This window comes from Alternaria dauci, chromosome 1 (assembly GCF_042100115.1).
Source record: "Alternaria dauci strain A2016 chromosome 1, whole genome shotgun sequence".
NCBI classification, from domain to species: domain Eukaryota; kingdom Fungi; phylum Ascomycota; class Dothideomycetes; order Pleosporales; family Pleosporaceae; genus Alternaria; species Alternaria dauci.
Genome location: NC_091272.1, coordinates 6,979,090 through 6,995,900, shown reverse-complemented (window position 1 = coordinate 6,995,900; position 16,811 = coordinate 6,979,090). Strand labels below are relative to the sequence as shown.

Here is a 16,811-nt window from a genome sequence, read left to right as displayed (position 1 = left end):
CCAGTAGAGCAGAATCGGGTCGTTCTTGTATTGAGCTTGCATCTCTTTGTACACGGTATCCATGCGCTCTTGTGCTGACTCTGTGGCGACCGTGAAGAAGTGCAGCACGGTGCCCTCGCCGCCATTCTCGAGGATATCGCGAGCACGATGGATGACTTCATCGAAGATCCCAAAGTTCTGGTGGGAGAAGAACCCCAATCCGTAGAGGGGGCGGGAGTTCAGAGGTTGTCCGTCAGGTTGTTCGGTTTGGAGGTCGAAGCGGAAGTGTAGGAGCATCCCTAGTTCGCTGAGTGCAAGCTTACTAGCAGCTCGCTTAACATCTTCTTGGGAAACCCTTGAGGTGAAGAACTCATCGGTGATCTTCATGGGAAGTACAGTGCAGTTGACGATGTTGTGGGCTGTCAGGGTAATGGAGGCTGCCCGATGAGCGTGGCCACGGAGGGTGATACTAGCGTCGTCGCTCGGATAGGAAATATCCATCTCTACACTAACGGAGGAGACATAGTGAGGGATCTTCCGAGTGAATAACTTTGTTGTGAAGCTAGGTTTATCCAGTGGTGGGGCCATGGTTTGGGCAGGAGGAAGCTCGTCTTTGCCATCCTTGGAGACGTCCTCCTTGGAGACGTCCTCCTTGGAGGCGTCCTCCTTAGGAGCACGAAACTTGCGGGTTTTGATCGGCTGGGGATAGAAGCAATCCGAGGCAACGTGGCCGAGACGGTTACAGCCGTTGCACCTAGGGCCCTGGTCTGCTGCTGGCTCACTAGGGCATTGCTTGGAGAGGTGCCCGTGACCACCGCAGTTGAAGCACTCGTTCGTGGGACAGTCGCGGTAGACATGGCCAACCTCGCCGCAGTTGGAACACGCTTGCTGTTCGAGCTTCTTGGGGCAATCTTTGGCCCTGTGGCCTGGTTCTTTGCAGGTGAAGCAGGCGTGCTTCTCTCGGTCAGGGGCGTCGGGAAGGCCTCCGAGCTGGACAGAGTCTTTGCCGGGTGCCTCCAAGACAGCAATGCCCTGGTCGTAGACTTCTGTATCATGCGGCGCCGACGTCGGCCGGTCATTGACCATGTAGTGCATGACAGACTGGTCGGCCATGCTGGACGATATGCAAAAACAGAGTTTCAACGGTAGGTGAGACTTTGTTTCTATACGGACAGCACATCGTTAGCAATCGATCAGCGGAACAGGAGGCCACAACAACTTACCGACAAGGGTCAATGGGTAGGTAGAGATATCGACGTTGAGAGTGGTTTGCTTTCAAGAGAAGCAATTCGGGGAAGGTGTCAAGTAGTTGGTGTGGAGGAAAGTGTTATTTGTGCAGGACTAGGTAGCGCGAGCGCGAGAGACGCTAACGCCAAGCAAATTTTGCGTTGCTCACCTTGGGTTGTGCGTGAGGAAGCGAGGAGCAAGATAAAGACACGTGAAAAGAAGGATTGGATGGAGAACGATAGGGACGCGAAGAGGATATGGGGATCACCCGAGTTCTACAAGTTGGTACCAAGAGACAGAAGTGGACAGCCAGTCGACCTTTGGGCAATAGGAAGATAACTATCGGACCGGCCATACAAATAAGCGAGGACATGCCAAGGTGAATGGGAGATCTAGCGAGCGTCAAGGCCACAGCAATGCGCAGCGTGTAGCCGGCTACGTCTTGGCTCTCTCCTTCGCGACTACAGTTAGTCCTACGGCTGGGTGATCCCCATATCTCTTTTCGCTTTCTTTTGTTTGGTTCTATCAACTTCTATGCTCGATTCAGTTCACGATGACGGCCAGAACTGCGTTTGGGTGATCCCCATGTCTCTCCCTACTTTCCCTGCTCCTTGTCTCTCTTCTCCCTCTGCTCGCTTTCTATACACTCGGGTGATCCCCATATCTTTTATCAACTTTCTCTGTTTCGCGCGTACGCAACGTGAGCCCGCGTCAGAGTCTTGTGCGCTGTACCCGCAATGCTCAACAGTGAGCGCTCACGCCAGAACCGGGTGGCTATACTATGCCCTACTCCTGGTCATCGTTCTACTAGGCTCAGTACGGGCGACGAGGCTAAAATTACTGGGAGCTTCCCCTTTCACTTTTCACCGCTCTCCGGCTGTTTCCTCGCGCATGTTGCCACAACACGAACGTTGCGACGCTCGCCGCAACACCACCCACCCACCACGTACCGCAGCATCGTCAACCTGCATACACCTTCTACCACGGGTGACTAGGATGGACGATAACACGCAGTCACCCGCCCATCCACCGGCAGGCGACCCCAGCTCCCTTAGCTACTCGGGGAACCAAACAGAGATCTTCCGCGGCTTCGGCATCGACGACGCCACCAGACAAAAGGAGATAGCCAGGACGATTGACAAGATTCTTGTGGACAACTACCCCGATGCACGCAATCGAGGTGCAGCAAAGCTCAGCGACACTGCCAATGAAGACCTGAACAAGAACCTACACGCCCTGGTCTGGAAGTCCGTACCCGACTTCCGCAACGAACCCAAGGCGTGGAGGACAATGGCGATTAGCAAGTTGATCACACATTCTCTCAATCGCCTGAGGAAGCGTAAAGCGGAAGGCGACCATGCTAAAGCCCCAACCCCCAACCCCTTGACGGCAACCTCTACACTCCAAAAGCGCGAGTTATCGCCAGAATCAACGCACAACTCCAAAGACCACCCACCTAAGCGCTCTCGATCCAGAACCGTTCCTACAGGATTCACGCCTACTCCGAACAACGACAAGCCTGCTAATCCTCCCATGCCAACCGCTTCAAATCTCGACACACAGGTACATATATGCGCCGTAAAGGATGGAGAGATCAGCGAAGTAGTCAGCATGGTCGAATTCAGTGACATATGTTGGGAGGGCATCCCCAACTGGGAAAAACTACGCGACGAAGCTGAGCAATGCTACGAAACTGCGCAAGGCCTAGGACTCGATGGATTCGACTTCAAGGGCCGCTTGTTTATCGCTCCAAGAGCAAATCAGCATATCGGAATTGGAAGCCAAGGTGGATTCAACTTTGCTATGCGAGAAATCCCAGCTGGCACAGCCGTAGTGTTTGTCACGACGGTTAGATTGAACGTAACCGACACGCAAGTTGCCTCCTCCAAAGTCGTCCCGCCAGCAGAGGTGCAAGATGGTCAGCAACAAGATGCCACCCACATGCAAGTTGCCTCCTCCGAGCCCGCCCCGCCAGCAGAGGTGCAAGGTGACCAGCAACAAGATGCCACCCACATGCAAGTTGCCTCCTCCGAGCCCGCCCCGCCAGCAGAGGTGCAAGATGGTCAGCAACAAGATGCCACCCACATGCAAGTTGCCTCCTCCGAGCCCGCCCCGCCAGCAGAGGTGCAAGGTGACCAGCAACAAGATGCCACCCACATGCAAGTTGCCTCCTCCGAGCCCGCCCCGCCAGCAGAGGTGCAAGATGGTCAGCAACAAGATGCCACCCACATGCAAGTTGCCTCCTCCGAGCCCGCCCCGCCAGCAGAGGTGCAAGGTGACCAGCAACAAGATGCCACCCACATGCAAGTTGCCTCCTCCGAGCCCGCCCCGCCAGCAGAGGTGCAAGATGGTCAGCAACAAGATGCCACCCACATGCAAGTTGCCTCCTCCGAGCCCGCCCCGCCAGCAGAGGTGCAAGGTGACCAGCAACAAGATGCCACCCACATGCAAGTTGCCTCCTCCGAAGCCGTCCCACCGGAAAGTAAGGAGCTTACACCCAAGACACTCAAGGAGATACTAGATTTGGCGGCCAACATACATCCATTATCCTGGTCGAGGGAAGAATCCACACCTAGCAACAGCGCACACAAGCAGCATCCTGTAGGTCCGTTCTCGTCATACATGTCCAGGAATAACAGCATCGCCTTCCCCCGCACACTTCAACCCTCGTCGTTCACACCCGTGAATCTGCTACCGCTCGCCAGACCTGCCAAACCACCGTCCAGCGCACCTAAGTCCTTTCTCAAGTTTGTCGAGACCTTCCCTTCTAATAGCTACCACGGTAGCGGACTAGACGACCCAATACATATCAGCGACGATAGTGGTAGCAGCGATTCTAGTGACAGCGAGTCTAGTAACAACATGGACATTCTCGTAGACGATGAAGAGGTGCTAGAAGAATGCATGTTAGACGAAGGCGAACCGGAACAACCCCCATTGAACGAACAAGCTAAGACCCAGGCAAACGCGCATTTCTCGAGCACTATGAAGGTGAAGATGGATGGTATGTCTGCTTTTGCGCACGCGCAAAAGTCGAACATAGACTTGTGGGACTTAGCCGCGCAAACCTTCGGCCTTGCGCTCGACGACCTCAAAGGCGACCAGATCAACCTCGGAACTGGGGTCGGCTTAAACCCAGATTTCCACCCGCTACCCCATCAGTTGGTCGGCGCCAAGGATGGCTTGGATGTCCTCGCCGGCGACCGAGGAGCACTTGTCATCGCCGACGACATGGGCATGGGCAAGACGATCACCGATGTCCTCATATGGTATCTCAATTTTGCTAGATCGTACCAGCGCCTCGGCATCAGCGCGACGCCAGACTTCCCCTACACTGCTCTCAAATCGAACGGAGACGAGATAGAGACGCCGAATCTGTTTGGATGCACCTACTTTGTTGCGAGTGCAGCAGGCCTTGAAACATTGGTACAAGCATGGCGTATGATCATGGGTGGCAGCGCCCACTTGGCTCAAGGATCAGAGTACAAGCCACCGAAGCTGATAGTCTTGCACGGTACGGGCGAAGAGATTGTACAGCGTTATGGCGGTGCGAAGAACAGCATCTACTCTAGCATGACACCAAAAGAGTGGGATGAAGTCAACCGTCGCCCTAACTGGTTGAAATCACGATTGGCCTATGGGGAGTACAACAAGGTGTGGAAGTTGAACAACCCGACTAAGGAATGGGCAAACAGCGTCCCTGAGACATCGGACTTCAGACCTCAAAAGACGAGCGTTAGGTTCTTGATAGTCTCAACTCGCGAGTCTTGGAAGACGAAGATCTTTGGCACGCTTGTCGATACCTCTGCGCCCCCTCAGTACAAGAGGCTAAAACAACAGTTAGAAAAGACCGACAAGAGGCATACTAAGAAGAGGGCGGCGTTGAGAGCACAGCTGAGCCTGTGCGCCAAGACGCATATGGACACTTCACGATTGCCTGCGCTTGATGGTCTCGGCCCTTGGCAGGCTCGTCGCATGCAAATATGGACAGACGACAAAGGTGTGAGGGTCGAGGTGTGGTTGGTCACATTCGTTGGTTGCGCTGCAATAATCATGGTCGACGAGCTGCATACCGCCCCGGGTACAAAAACTCAAACCTACACCCACATCATCGACCCCATTTTGGACTACAGGCCCAATGATCATCGTACTGGTATAGTAGGTCAGACGGGCACAGCTCTCACGAACGGGGTCGACCTGGTGTTAGGATTCGCCGACCACGTGATCCAGCGGTTAGTACAAAAGCAGTCCACCGATCCAGGCGCCAAAGCTTTAGCCAATTTGAAAGGGGTAGATTGTACTGCAGTGTGGAGAAAGCTCCTCAATAGCTACAAGAAGTATCACGACGGGATGCAGCGTTGTAAAACCGAGAAGGAAAAGAACAAAGTACAGTCCGCGCTCGACAAGCAACTCCAGTCCGGCGAGATCAAGGACATGCTGAACAATTTTCGGGACATGGTTCGGTGGTGTTTCATAATGCGCGACACCGACAGTCTGGATCCCTGGCGCAAACCCCTCAACGTTGTCACAGCAAAGCTTACTGTCAACTTCACGTATCTGCAGCACGATGCGTGTTACTTCGCTAACGTGGAACAAGAAGAGTCTCGCGTGCTAGCCGCGGTCAAACAGCATTACGAGAAGGAAGTGGAGGCCTGGGAAGACCAAGGGGGAGAGAGCAGCAAGAAGTCCAAGCCCACCATGCCCCCAGGCGCAGTCGCAGACTCCGAGGCCTACCGCATTGCGCGACATGTCAGCATCTTTCCTAACCTTATGGCCGCAATCAACAATTGGGATGCCGACCAGCTTATCGGAGATCGGATCCTCGACCCTCACCGCAGTCTCAGTAATAACAACGAAAACCTCCGCACAGCTCTTGTGAACAGCGACACAATTCGACACTCATTCATCTGGGACATTGCATTGGAGGCTTGCAAGGGCTCAGCCAAGGTCGCATACATTCACAAGACGTTGGAAGAGCTACGCAACAAGAAGACGACCATTCCCCATCCCCGTCCTCGCGCACACCAAGGAGAAACCCTAGAGTACAGAGCCAAGTACGTCGTACTCGCGAGCTCGACATTGTCACGTGCTCTGATCTACGCTTACATCTGCCAAACGTTTGGAGAGAAACACGTTGTTCATGCCTACAACGCCGTGACACGGGACAAGGAAGTACCCAAGTGGAAGAAGGTCTGGGATGAGGGGGGCGGCAAGGTCGACGATGGCGTCTATATTCTCGTGGGTGCAACGGGCGCGATGTGTCAGTCAATATCGCTTACAGAGGGCAACATCTTGCATGGTCTTGAGCCTCAGAGTAACGCGCATATTGCTGAACAGGCTGCGAAACGCCAACATCGCATTAATACGAGGTTCGCCGAAGTCTTCGTTGAATGGCTGACAACTACTGCCCCTCAAGGATGCCGAGACACCATTGACATGAGGATAGTCAAGAACCTCCAAGCTAAAGGCTATTTTCAGAGCACGATAAAGGCGCAAGACTGAGATACTTTGAAGGAATGACTGCCCGGAAATCGCGGAGACATACTGTAACTTTCTCAAGTAGTCTGTAGTACAAAATCGATCCCATGACTCAGTACCGATATAGGCGCACCAGACTAACATAGAGTAACGCTGTACGTATTGCCTACTGCTGCCACTGTAGGAAGCCTAGAAAGTTGCCTCTGTTAGCAATAGCAAGTTACTGCTGTACCTAGGTAACGTTGTGAGTGGAAGCGCTGCTGTCAGCCTGACTTGCGGGCGCGTGGTCTTCCGAGTCAGGCCGAATGCAACCTACCACACTAAATACTACTCCATGCTTCGCAACCGCTTCGCAATGTGCCCTCGCTAGCAACCAACCGTTGCGGCAACTTGCGTCCCAAGCCATATCGCAACCGCTTCGCAACGTGCCCTCGCTAGCAACCAACCGTTGCGGCAACTTGCGTCCCAAGCCATATCGCAACCGCTTCGCAACGTGCCCTCGCTAGCAACCAACCGTTGCGGCAACTTGCGTCCCAAGCCATATCGCAACCGCTTCGCAACGTGCCCTCGCTAGCAACCAACCGTTGCGGCAACTTGCGTCCCAAGCCATATCGCAACCGCTTCGCAACGTGCCCTCGCTAGCAACCAACCGTTGCGGCAACTTGCGTCCCAAGCCATATCGCAACCGCTTCGCAACGTGCCCTCGCTAGCAACCAACCGTTGCGGCAACTTGCTTCCCAAGCCATATCGTGATCTAATGACATAGTTTTGTACGACGGCTTACGCCGAAAAGTCAGACATGGATGCGATACAGGCTCTAGCTGCAGCCTATAGGGTATATAAGCTCTCGGCGGTACAGCCACCTACTGCACTGAAATACGAGCTAGACCAGGGACAGGACTTCAACAAGAATGCGATTCGGAACACGGTGCTGTGCAACACCAAGGCGTTTGCAGATTCCAATGAAGCGAATCTACCAAAGCGAGAATCGGAGACTGAACAGCAGCATCACGACAGGATTGCACGCCGCATTTCAGGAGAATCAAACTAGGGCGATCGACTCGTTCGTGGAAGATCTGAGGAACCAGTGGCCAAGGCAGAGTCCCAGCGTGCCGTCCAGGACTGAGTATACTGCCTACCTCGACGTTTTCTCTACAGCGACAACCATTAGGAATCAGTTTGTTCATTGGTTCAACAACCGTCTGTTCATGCAGCAGACTTGTCAACAATCAAGCCAGCTTGATCGCTATCAAGCTGGGGCATCAAGCTGGCGTATCAATCAAGCCAAGCTAGAGTAGAGGTATAAATCAATTAAGCCAAGCTACTATAAGCTAGCTTGATTGTTTGGCTTGATTGGCTTGATAGAATTAATACTCTATAAAGAAGGTTAAAGTAAGTAAGTAAGGTCACGTGGTGATAAGATCACGTGGTGATAAGATTATATAAGGATACCCCTACACTATCCCCTTTTAAGCTTCTTGAAAGGGGGATTAATTTTGTTAAGCTAATCAAGCTAAACAAGCCAAGCTTATTAATTTTAACCATCAAGCCAATCAAGCTAAGCTGAGGTAGAGGTACCCACTAATCAAGCTAAGCTGGGGCACCCAGCTTGATTGGCTTGATTGTTGACAACTCTGTCATGCAGTACCTTGGACAGTCCAGAGAGTTGCCCAAAAGGTGTTAGTAGGTGTATGAAGCCATACCGTGGTCTCTGCGTAACTTGCCCTCGCTGGCAACCAACCGTTGCGGCAACTTGCGTCCCAAGCCATATCGCAACCTTGCAGCTGGAACATTCGGACGCTTTAACTACCTTAGGGCTGGCGCTCCAACCTTCTTCACGCTGCACCTCTAAAGGCAAATACTAGTGTTATATTATTTGGAACTGCGCTCTTAGATGTACGAGGCAGAGCGACCCTCCCTATCTAGGACTACCTCTTTGAGATCTTTCGTGTCTTCAACAACTAAACTTTAGTATTCAATATTATATAAGAATAGCACTCTAAAAAGAGAAATAACATGTATTCTACACTCAAGGACGCGACCTCTTCTGGGATTAGGGACCGTACTCTACCTTGTTAGTCGGTGCGACTATATGCCGCACCTTGCCGGCACGCCCTGGCCCCCTGCTTTCCATGCCACGTCTTCTTTTCTCTGCTGTTATTCTTACTACTTTTCTACCCACACACTAATCGCTGGCTTAGAGCGTCAGCCTTGGTTCTAAAATGGATCAGTTACAGCTCGATAGTGACCATTGTCAGGATAAACACAGCGGAAGAGGCTTTCCTGCACAGTGGGACGCTACAGTCGCTAACAACTTAGCATACAGCCCACCTAACCCGTCCTACAGCAGATTTCTTGCGCGTCGTCTCGCAGAACCATGCCGTGTACCAGGCGATGTACGATACGCGGGATGGATCGTTCCAGAAGTAGGCGACGACGAAGCGTGCAAGCCGGTTTTCATAGCCCACTCGACACTAGATGCGATATGGCTGCTGAAAGAGACGCTGGGTGCCAGCACACTTGACGCAGAAAATTGGGGGCGTCTCACAAGCGCTGCTATGGACTTTGCTAGTAGTAAGTCTCTAGAGCCTAGAAACTTAACTACAGCGCGGCTAATGACGCCAACGGAAGGCATCGCGGAGGACCGCATGGCTATAGACTCAGACAAGGACGATAGCATACCGCCATCAGCACAGAGGGCTACAGGCGACCTTGTGCCGTACCGTAAACGTCCAGCCTCCTCATCGCCTATTCGCAGCGAGATCCGTGCCAACAGCTTAAACCGCCTAGCAATACAGGAGGACAGCGCGGACGAATCGACGGCTAGGGCTAGCGAAGTCAACACTATGACAGTACACGCTGGCAAAGACACAGCTAGAGCGGAGGGGGGACACGAGCGCGGAACAAGCGACGAGGACAGCGAAAACCAGAGTGCGACGACGCCTCTATCCGTAAAGAGGTCCGCAACAGTTACAAACAAGAATCGTCTTGCAGAGCTACGGCGTACAAGAAAGCTAGAAAGATCGCGTGTAATAAAGCTCGAGGCGATAGGCTTAAAGGAACCGCCTGAGAAGATGCCTGCGCAGGAACGTATGGCGTACGGCAGCATTGCGCCAGACGATGAGCCGACGATCTCTTGGATCTTCAAGCAAAAAGTCGCGGAAGATGCTGATTTCTATACAGCCTCGCCAACACCCTACTATACTGCCTGCAGCATGCTAGCAAAAGCGCGTGCTTTTGGAAATGCAACCTCGCAGTACAGCGCTGCGCAGTTCCTGCATAATTGGCGGAAACAGGGCACGCCGTTCTTGGTAAAACCAGTAGATCGTTATGTTCTTACCCAGACGCAAATGTCGCAGTCAGTGGATAGTAGCGCAACACTTCATACTGATGCCGACAATGCATTCTGCTTTGCCTGGGACATGTGCACACGGTACGAGACGATGCTTGCAGCTGTAAACATTGGCACTCGCTGGGCTTTCGCTTTGCTAGGGAAGGCGTACGCTCGCAAGGTCGACGAAATCCAGGTCGCTGATCGTCTAGCCAGTAACGACAGAACTCGCAACAGGTACGGGAAGGGCCAGGCACGAACAGAGGCTATCACATATTTGGTCCATCTGGTTTGCCAATCACCATCTAAATCTGACCACGCAGCCTTTCGTTACCGCCTAAAGCGAGCGACACGATGGTTCGACATAGTTCAAGCTCTAGGCTGGGGATCGCTGCTGCTCATACCCCACGAAGAGGTCTCAAACCATTGGCTCGAGCGTGTGCTGCGGAAGAACCAGCGCGATGTTTTTCTTGAGCTAGTGAAGCGCGAACGGCCGGAAATTTGCACGGCAAGCAGGGCCCTCGAAGCCTGGCTAGGGCCGGATGGAATTACTGGTGCGCCGATTGCTGGAAAGGAGAGGCTTAGCATTGAAGCGAATGCGCTAGCTACGGCGGTGGGGTTAACAGAGATTCCAGACAGCGAAGCCGAAGATGACACTGATTCTGACGCATCGGAAAGTATCCCGGCATCGCCGGCGCCATTGCGACAGATGTCGGTACTTGAATTATTCTGTCCTGTAAGCCCTATAGGTTGAACAATAAACCGGGTTACCTGACGACCCTGAACTATGCGCTGCGGAAAAAGAGTGATGGGCTCGAAGAGCACAATGCTGAGCTTCTAGCGACACTCTACGGAAGTAGTGAGGTAGACGAGAGTTGCTAGTCATAGCGGTGCTTATTAGCAGGTGGGGTGTATGCGTCCGTGTTGCGGAAGCTTGCCAATTTAGTGTTAGGCTAGGTCTGTCGTCTAAGTCACCGGCTGTACCGTGGCTCTCGACGATTACAGCCTGCTAGGAAGCTGCTGTCGTATTGCGATACAGATAAGTCAACAACACCGCAGGCTACAAATCTACAAATAACTACAAAGAAGAGCGAAACACATAGCGGCTTCCTCTCTTTTCCTTAAAGGTTGCCGCGCAAGGTGCTATTACCTTTGCCTGCGGAGAATAGTAACAGGATGCCTCTACACTGTGCTACTTCAGCCACTAATGCAATGTAGACTTCGCAGGCTCTATTCTCTAGTGCCTGCGTCTTTTTACTATTACGTTAATTATGTAAATAGTAGAGAAGAGACACAGTTAAGATTAAGAAACGGATTACATGCGACAACGATAGTACGGTTAATATTGGGGTTGGTGTTTTTCTGAATTTACAGTTAATACGAAATATTTTAAAAAATCATAACACTACGTAACGTGTATTAATCTCTTCAAAAGCTGTATAGGATAGAAGATGTATATAGTATATACGTGTTTTATAGGAGAGAAGATGTAAAATTATAGTGGAAGCTATAATAGCTTACTCTACACTGGGGACTCCTGTATAATAGTATGACATCGGTCAACCCATGCATAATCAGAACTACCAAACACGCATTGAATAAAACCTTTAGCATCGCTCCGTAGTCGCATTAACTCTGTACGTCTCTTCTCAAGAACGGAATCATAGTTGATCGCTATGTCGCTGTTCCTTGGGGAGTCTCGACGCCCACTAGTAACCCGAATCCATTGCAGTTGTCGAAGGAAGCGGTTGTTGCAACCTTTGTGCTCTACCCCAGATAGTACTATGTTAGCAATGCTTCTTACTTGGGAAAAGGGCCTCTCTTAGGGAAGTCTTACCAATCTTCTTCGTCATCTCCCGTACCGAAAGCACCCAACCATCGTCTTCCTCCGACGGGAAGTAATCTGGTCGAAGAGACCAGAGCATTCTTGTTACCAAGGCGGCCGCAAACATTTCAGAGTTCTTGGTTGGTCCTTTGGAAAACTCAGTCGCATTCACCGCTACAGTAGGGGTAGCTGAAGAGGATGCAAGGGTTAACACCAACATGAGCATTAGATCGCATTTTGGCTGACCTAAGCACTCGATGAGGCACTGACGTGCTCTGTGGTAGTGTTCACGAACCTTCTGATTCATGCCGGACTTTGAGAACTGGCCGTCCAACTGCTGAAAACCTTTTTCAACTAGCGGCGGGATGGCGTTAAAAGGGATTTGGCAACCAAAGTCGATAGTACTCTTTGTTTGCGAGCGCCGCTTTGCTTGGTGTACTGCCTCAATCGCTGCCCGCTTGAGGCTGCCCGGTCTCGCCGCTATAGCGGATGGGGCCGGAACGTTACCGACTAGCCGCGTCATTCTCCGGTAGCTCAATCGGCCATGGTATGAACCAGGCACACAGTCAATGCGGCACGCCGCTAGAGCTGACATTATGGCGCTGATCCAGTATTCCTCCTTCATCGCCTTGGCCCTGGCGTGTTGCACGGCAGCGCGTAACACAGTGAACCAGCTCGCGTTCTTTGAAAAGAGGTAGCTACTAGATTGGCCATGGCTGTTAACACACTCCCAGTAGAGCTCTTGCGCAAAGTCGCGTCGCGTCTGGCTTCTCAAACCCGAAGTCGCTTCTGGATAAAAGACAGGAAAGATCGACTCGTACTCCCTGTACTGTGTTAGCGGCTGATATTTGAAACGCTAATTGCACGAACCCTGCAGAGAAGGGGTGCTCGCTTTCAGCCCAACGCGTCACCTGCTCTTGCGCCTCCTGTCGTGCCTGCAGTGTTGTTAGGCTTACGCTTTGAGCATTGCCCCGTCCGCCCTTGTTCAGAGCGCGATAGAATTGGTGTGTTACGAAAGCGATTGTCTGCGGCTTCCACATCTCTTCGAGCACCTCTACTAGGAACTCTTCTGCGCCACGAGGCCCTTTACCTGTGAGCCCACCAAGCTCACGGAACCATACCTCGCTGTGACAATAAGCGGCAACCTGGGGCCCATAGTGGTGGCGAATGGAAGCAACGTGCATCATAATAGGTCGTCCATTGTCCATGCGCGGCCAACGCACTAGGTTAGCATGGCCACTGCCTTGCAGATTGAGCATGTTGGGGTCGATAAACGGCCACCCACCCTGCTCAATGCTTTCTATGGTGCAGAGAGGCCCGAGCACTGAGCCCACTAAAGACCGGGGGAACCCAGTAAAGCAGTAGCTGCCAAGGCGATCGAATGCGGCCACACCTTCCGCTAGGGCAAAAGGCAGCCCTTTAGAGCCAGCAGCCTTGAAGCGACGATAAAACTCGTCTGATGCGTGCGCGAACAGACTAGCAAAGGAGGAGAGAACCTTTGGAAAGATGCGTTCTTTGAACGCGAAGAGGACATCAATGTAGGTAGGTTGTTCCAGCGAGAAGTACCGGATTAGCTGGAGGATAGGTTGAAGCACTGTCGCAAAATTCCGTTGACCGTCAGCTAACTGCGACACCTGCACAGACAGAACTTGCTCCATCCTAAACGCGTACAGTTCTTCCTTTATAGCGGCTTTAATCCGCTGTTGCTCGCGAGCGAACGGTTGGGAAGACGTAGGGTTATCAGGAGTCTGTTCGCCTCGCAATTTCCGCAGTAAACGCTGCCGCTTCGCCGCTACCCGAGGGTTTAGGTTGCCATCCTGATCTGGCAGCGTCAGGGCAGCCGTGGCAATGCCCTTGGTAGCAAGTAAGTTGCCGGGGCTATGGCGTATAGTTCGCTTAATGTTGGAGTACGCCTGAAAATAACCACTAGTCAACACGCTCGCACCGTTGTTCTGATAGCTCATGTTGTCCTCCATTACAGCGAGCACGTTGTCGCGTAGGAATGCTGGGGGCTGCGCGGAGGAGAAGTTGCCGTACGATGGATGGAAGGCAAGAGGGTAGAAGGTAAAGTCGCGCGGGTGTTGGTATTGGCGAACAACGTTGTTGCGATTGGCAAGGAGGCAGCGCGCAGGTGCGAGAATGACACCGACGTCATTAGAGGCGTTAGGGAGGTTGGAAGATGCTATTGAGTGGATGTCGACCGCTAGCGCGTAGGAGACCGTCTCAATGCTCTCCAGTCTATACTTGTCCTCTAGTGCGCGTAGAAGATCCTGTGTGTAGTTATCAAACGGCTGTTGATGGTCGTGCGGCGGGGGAATTGGATCGCCTGTTTGTGTACCGCTCTGTGGGGGCGTAGCCCCCTCTGCGCCGCCTTCGGACCTAGCCGCCGCGTCTTCAGAGTTAGATAAATCATTCTGAGAGTTTGGTAAATCATTCCCAGAGTTTGACAAATCATTCCCAGAATCAGACGTCTCGCTATCAGAGTCAGACGTCTCGTCATCAGAGTCAGACGTCTCGTCATCAGAGTCAGACGTCTCGTCATCAGGGCGCAACCGGGTTTCCTTAGGCAGACTATTGAGTTGCTCAGTAGACAACTCAATTGGAAGGTTCTGCCCGTAGTCATACGCATGGAACGCTGGCAGGTTCTCAGTCCAGAACGGATCCTGCGTGTTCTTGCGCACGTACTCTGGCCACCCTTCCATGAACTGCTCCTGGAACGTTTCCCACTTGACGATTGAGATCGATTGCGACTGGGGTCCATCCAATTTCCAAGAAGCCTCAACACCCTCTCCAAGTAATACGCCTGTAAGGAAGACTTTCTTAATGTACGACGTAAGGAACAGGGCATGGGAGGGTTTGAGAGCGCTGTGCTCAGACGCCTTCTCGCGGCGTTTGCGACGTTCGCTGCCTGACAGAAGAGGGTCTACTGTGCTATCGACAGGGTGCATAACAATAAACCAAGATTCGCGCGTTCCACCCTTTGCAAGACGGAAGGTACGATGCTCCATATCAAACGACAGTCCGTGGCTGTGTTTAGCGCTGTATGGAGCTCGCCAGTGTTTAAAGCTGATTGTTACGTGGTCGAAGAACGTAGAGAACTTCACAATGGGTTGGAGCGGCCGGCCGATGATAATGATAAGGTCGAGGTGGAACTCAGGGATAAATTTGTCCTCAGGCTTGGCTGGTCGGGACCCAACGCGCCTCGATCCGTAGTCTATCGTGTATCGCTTCTGCAGCATTCCAATAGCCTTACTGCCGTTAAATTCGGGGCTGTCTATCATCTTGATAAATCCCTTCACTACTACGTAGTTACTATATGCGTACAAGTAGGATGCTCTTAAACTCACCAGGTAGTCGGTGGTCACCTCCGCTGTGGTCAATAGCCCAGGTAAGTTGATTATTCGCTATTGCGTCTTCGTCCCCAAGGCTGCTCTCGTGGTATTCTTCTCCATCATGCTCGTCAGGTTCTCTATCGTGCTCATCAGGTTGCACATCTTGGTACAGGCCGTCCTCCTCTCCAGCACTGCTGTTATCGTAATCGCTATCGTTTTGTTGTGCAAGATCTAAAGACATGATGATAAGAACAGTATTATATAAAATAGTACGTTGGCTAAGGGCTGAGGATCTTGTAGGGTAGATCGATAGATGATGATCGAGAATCACAATATCCAGTGCAGAGGAAAGAGGAGAGGAACAGTGTCTATTGGGTTAGGGCTAGGGTCAGATACGGATTACTTCCTCCAAGCCCCTCGTTGTTTCTGTCGAGTCTTTTCGCTTGGAGAAGCACTGCCCTCTACAGCTACCTGGTCGCCAAGGGTGTGTTTCTTACGGTGTTTCTTTCGGGTCTTTTCGCTTAGAGAAGCACTGCCCTTTACAGCTACCTGGTCGCTAAGGGTGCGTTTCTGACGGTGTTTCTCTCGGGCTGCAGCAAGGTCGCTTAGACTCAAGTCCTCAATCCCCCTGTTTTGAACTTTGGTCTGCTGGGATGCCTTGGGTATGCGCGGCTCAGTTGAGGGGTGAGAAATTAGCTCTGGGGTAAGCTGGTCCGAACTCGACCGTGCTGAAACGCTACGTGCCGCTTCAGAGACTGTCAGATTGAGCTCTCTCTCTCTGCTAGACTCGGCGTTAGAGTGCCTTGCGGGCAGCGGAACCTCTTGACTTGTATTATCAGAGTCTTCTAGAGTGTGTCTAGACATCCATTCAGTGATTGCGACCTGAATTGTCTCTAGCAAGTCGTTTGCTGCCCTAGTAGACTGGAGCGCAGGTTCGTTGACGACTTCAGGGACCTGACAGATAGCATCACACGCGATTTGTGCGATTGTAGGCGTTCGCGCTATGTAGGTATCGCTTTGAATTAGGCACGCCAAGTGCTTGTTGTGCAAGGTTGGCCCTGTGAAACTGGTCACAATTGACAGCAGTTCTCTCCACACCTTATGCTGGAAGCGTGCGCCGTAGTTCTTGATCTCTGCACTTGGGTACTCGTCAATATAGCGGTCTAGTATAGAGCTTGTGAATGCTTCCGCATTTTGCTGTACGTGTTGCAGTACTTCTTGTTGGAGGTCAAGAGATTTTTGATCAGCCTGGCCGGCATGCCTGCTCTGCAGCACGGGCACTAGATACTTCCGCAGTGCGGGTTTGTTGTTGTCGCTGTCAGACACCTTGGCGGATCCGCTGTTTACCCATTGGCTGACGTGGGTCATAATACTCCTCATAAGCTTCCCCTCTTTCTTCGGGGTTTTTAAGAGAGCGAGGATGTTTGTGTACGTGTGTGTGGGCTTTGAAAGTACAGTGGAGTATAGCGCATGGTAGGCCTCATTGCTTAGAGTTGGGAAGAAGCCCTGCCGGCGCGTATGGGAAGGGCCAGGATCCTTGTCTAACTCCTCGCCAGGGTAGAACAGGTCTTGTACGTCATGGGGACTTCGTGCCTGGGGCAGGCTAGCTAGCGTGTTCCAGTCTGCTAAACTGGCGTCA

At 52.2% G+C, this 16,811-nt stretch overlaps 2 protein-coding genes across 2 annotated transcripts; one reads left to right on the top strand and one right to left on the bottom strand.

Annotated features, from left to right (window-relative positions):
• Positions 1-9,299: 9,299 nt before the first annotated feature.
• ACET3X_002112 (uncharacterized protein) lies at positions 9,300-10,769 on the top strand (the record flags this gene model as incomplete). Its single annotated transcript, XM_069447479.1, has 1 exon — positions 9,300-10,769. The coding sequence occupies one exon, from the start codon at positions 9,300-9,302 to the stop codon at positions 10,767-10,769; it is 1,470 nt and encodes a 489-aa protein (XP_069312354.1).
• A 1,296-nt stretch (positions 10,770-12,065) lies between these two features.
• On the bottom strand, positions 12,066-15,413 carry ACET3X_002111 (uncharacterized protein; the record flags this gene model as incomplete). The annotated part of the gene is made up of 4 exons (XM_069447478.1): positions 12,066-12,086; positions 12,136-12,664; positions 12,711-15,138; positions 15,188-15,413. 4 exons carry the CDS (start codon positions 15,411-15,413, stop codon positions 12,066-12,068), a joined length of 3,204 nt encoding a protein of 1,067 aa, XP_069312353.1.
• Positions 15,414-16,811: the final 1,398 nt, after the last annotated feature.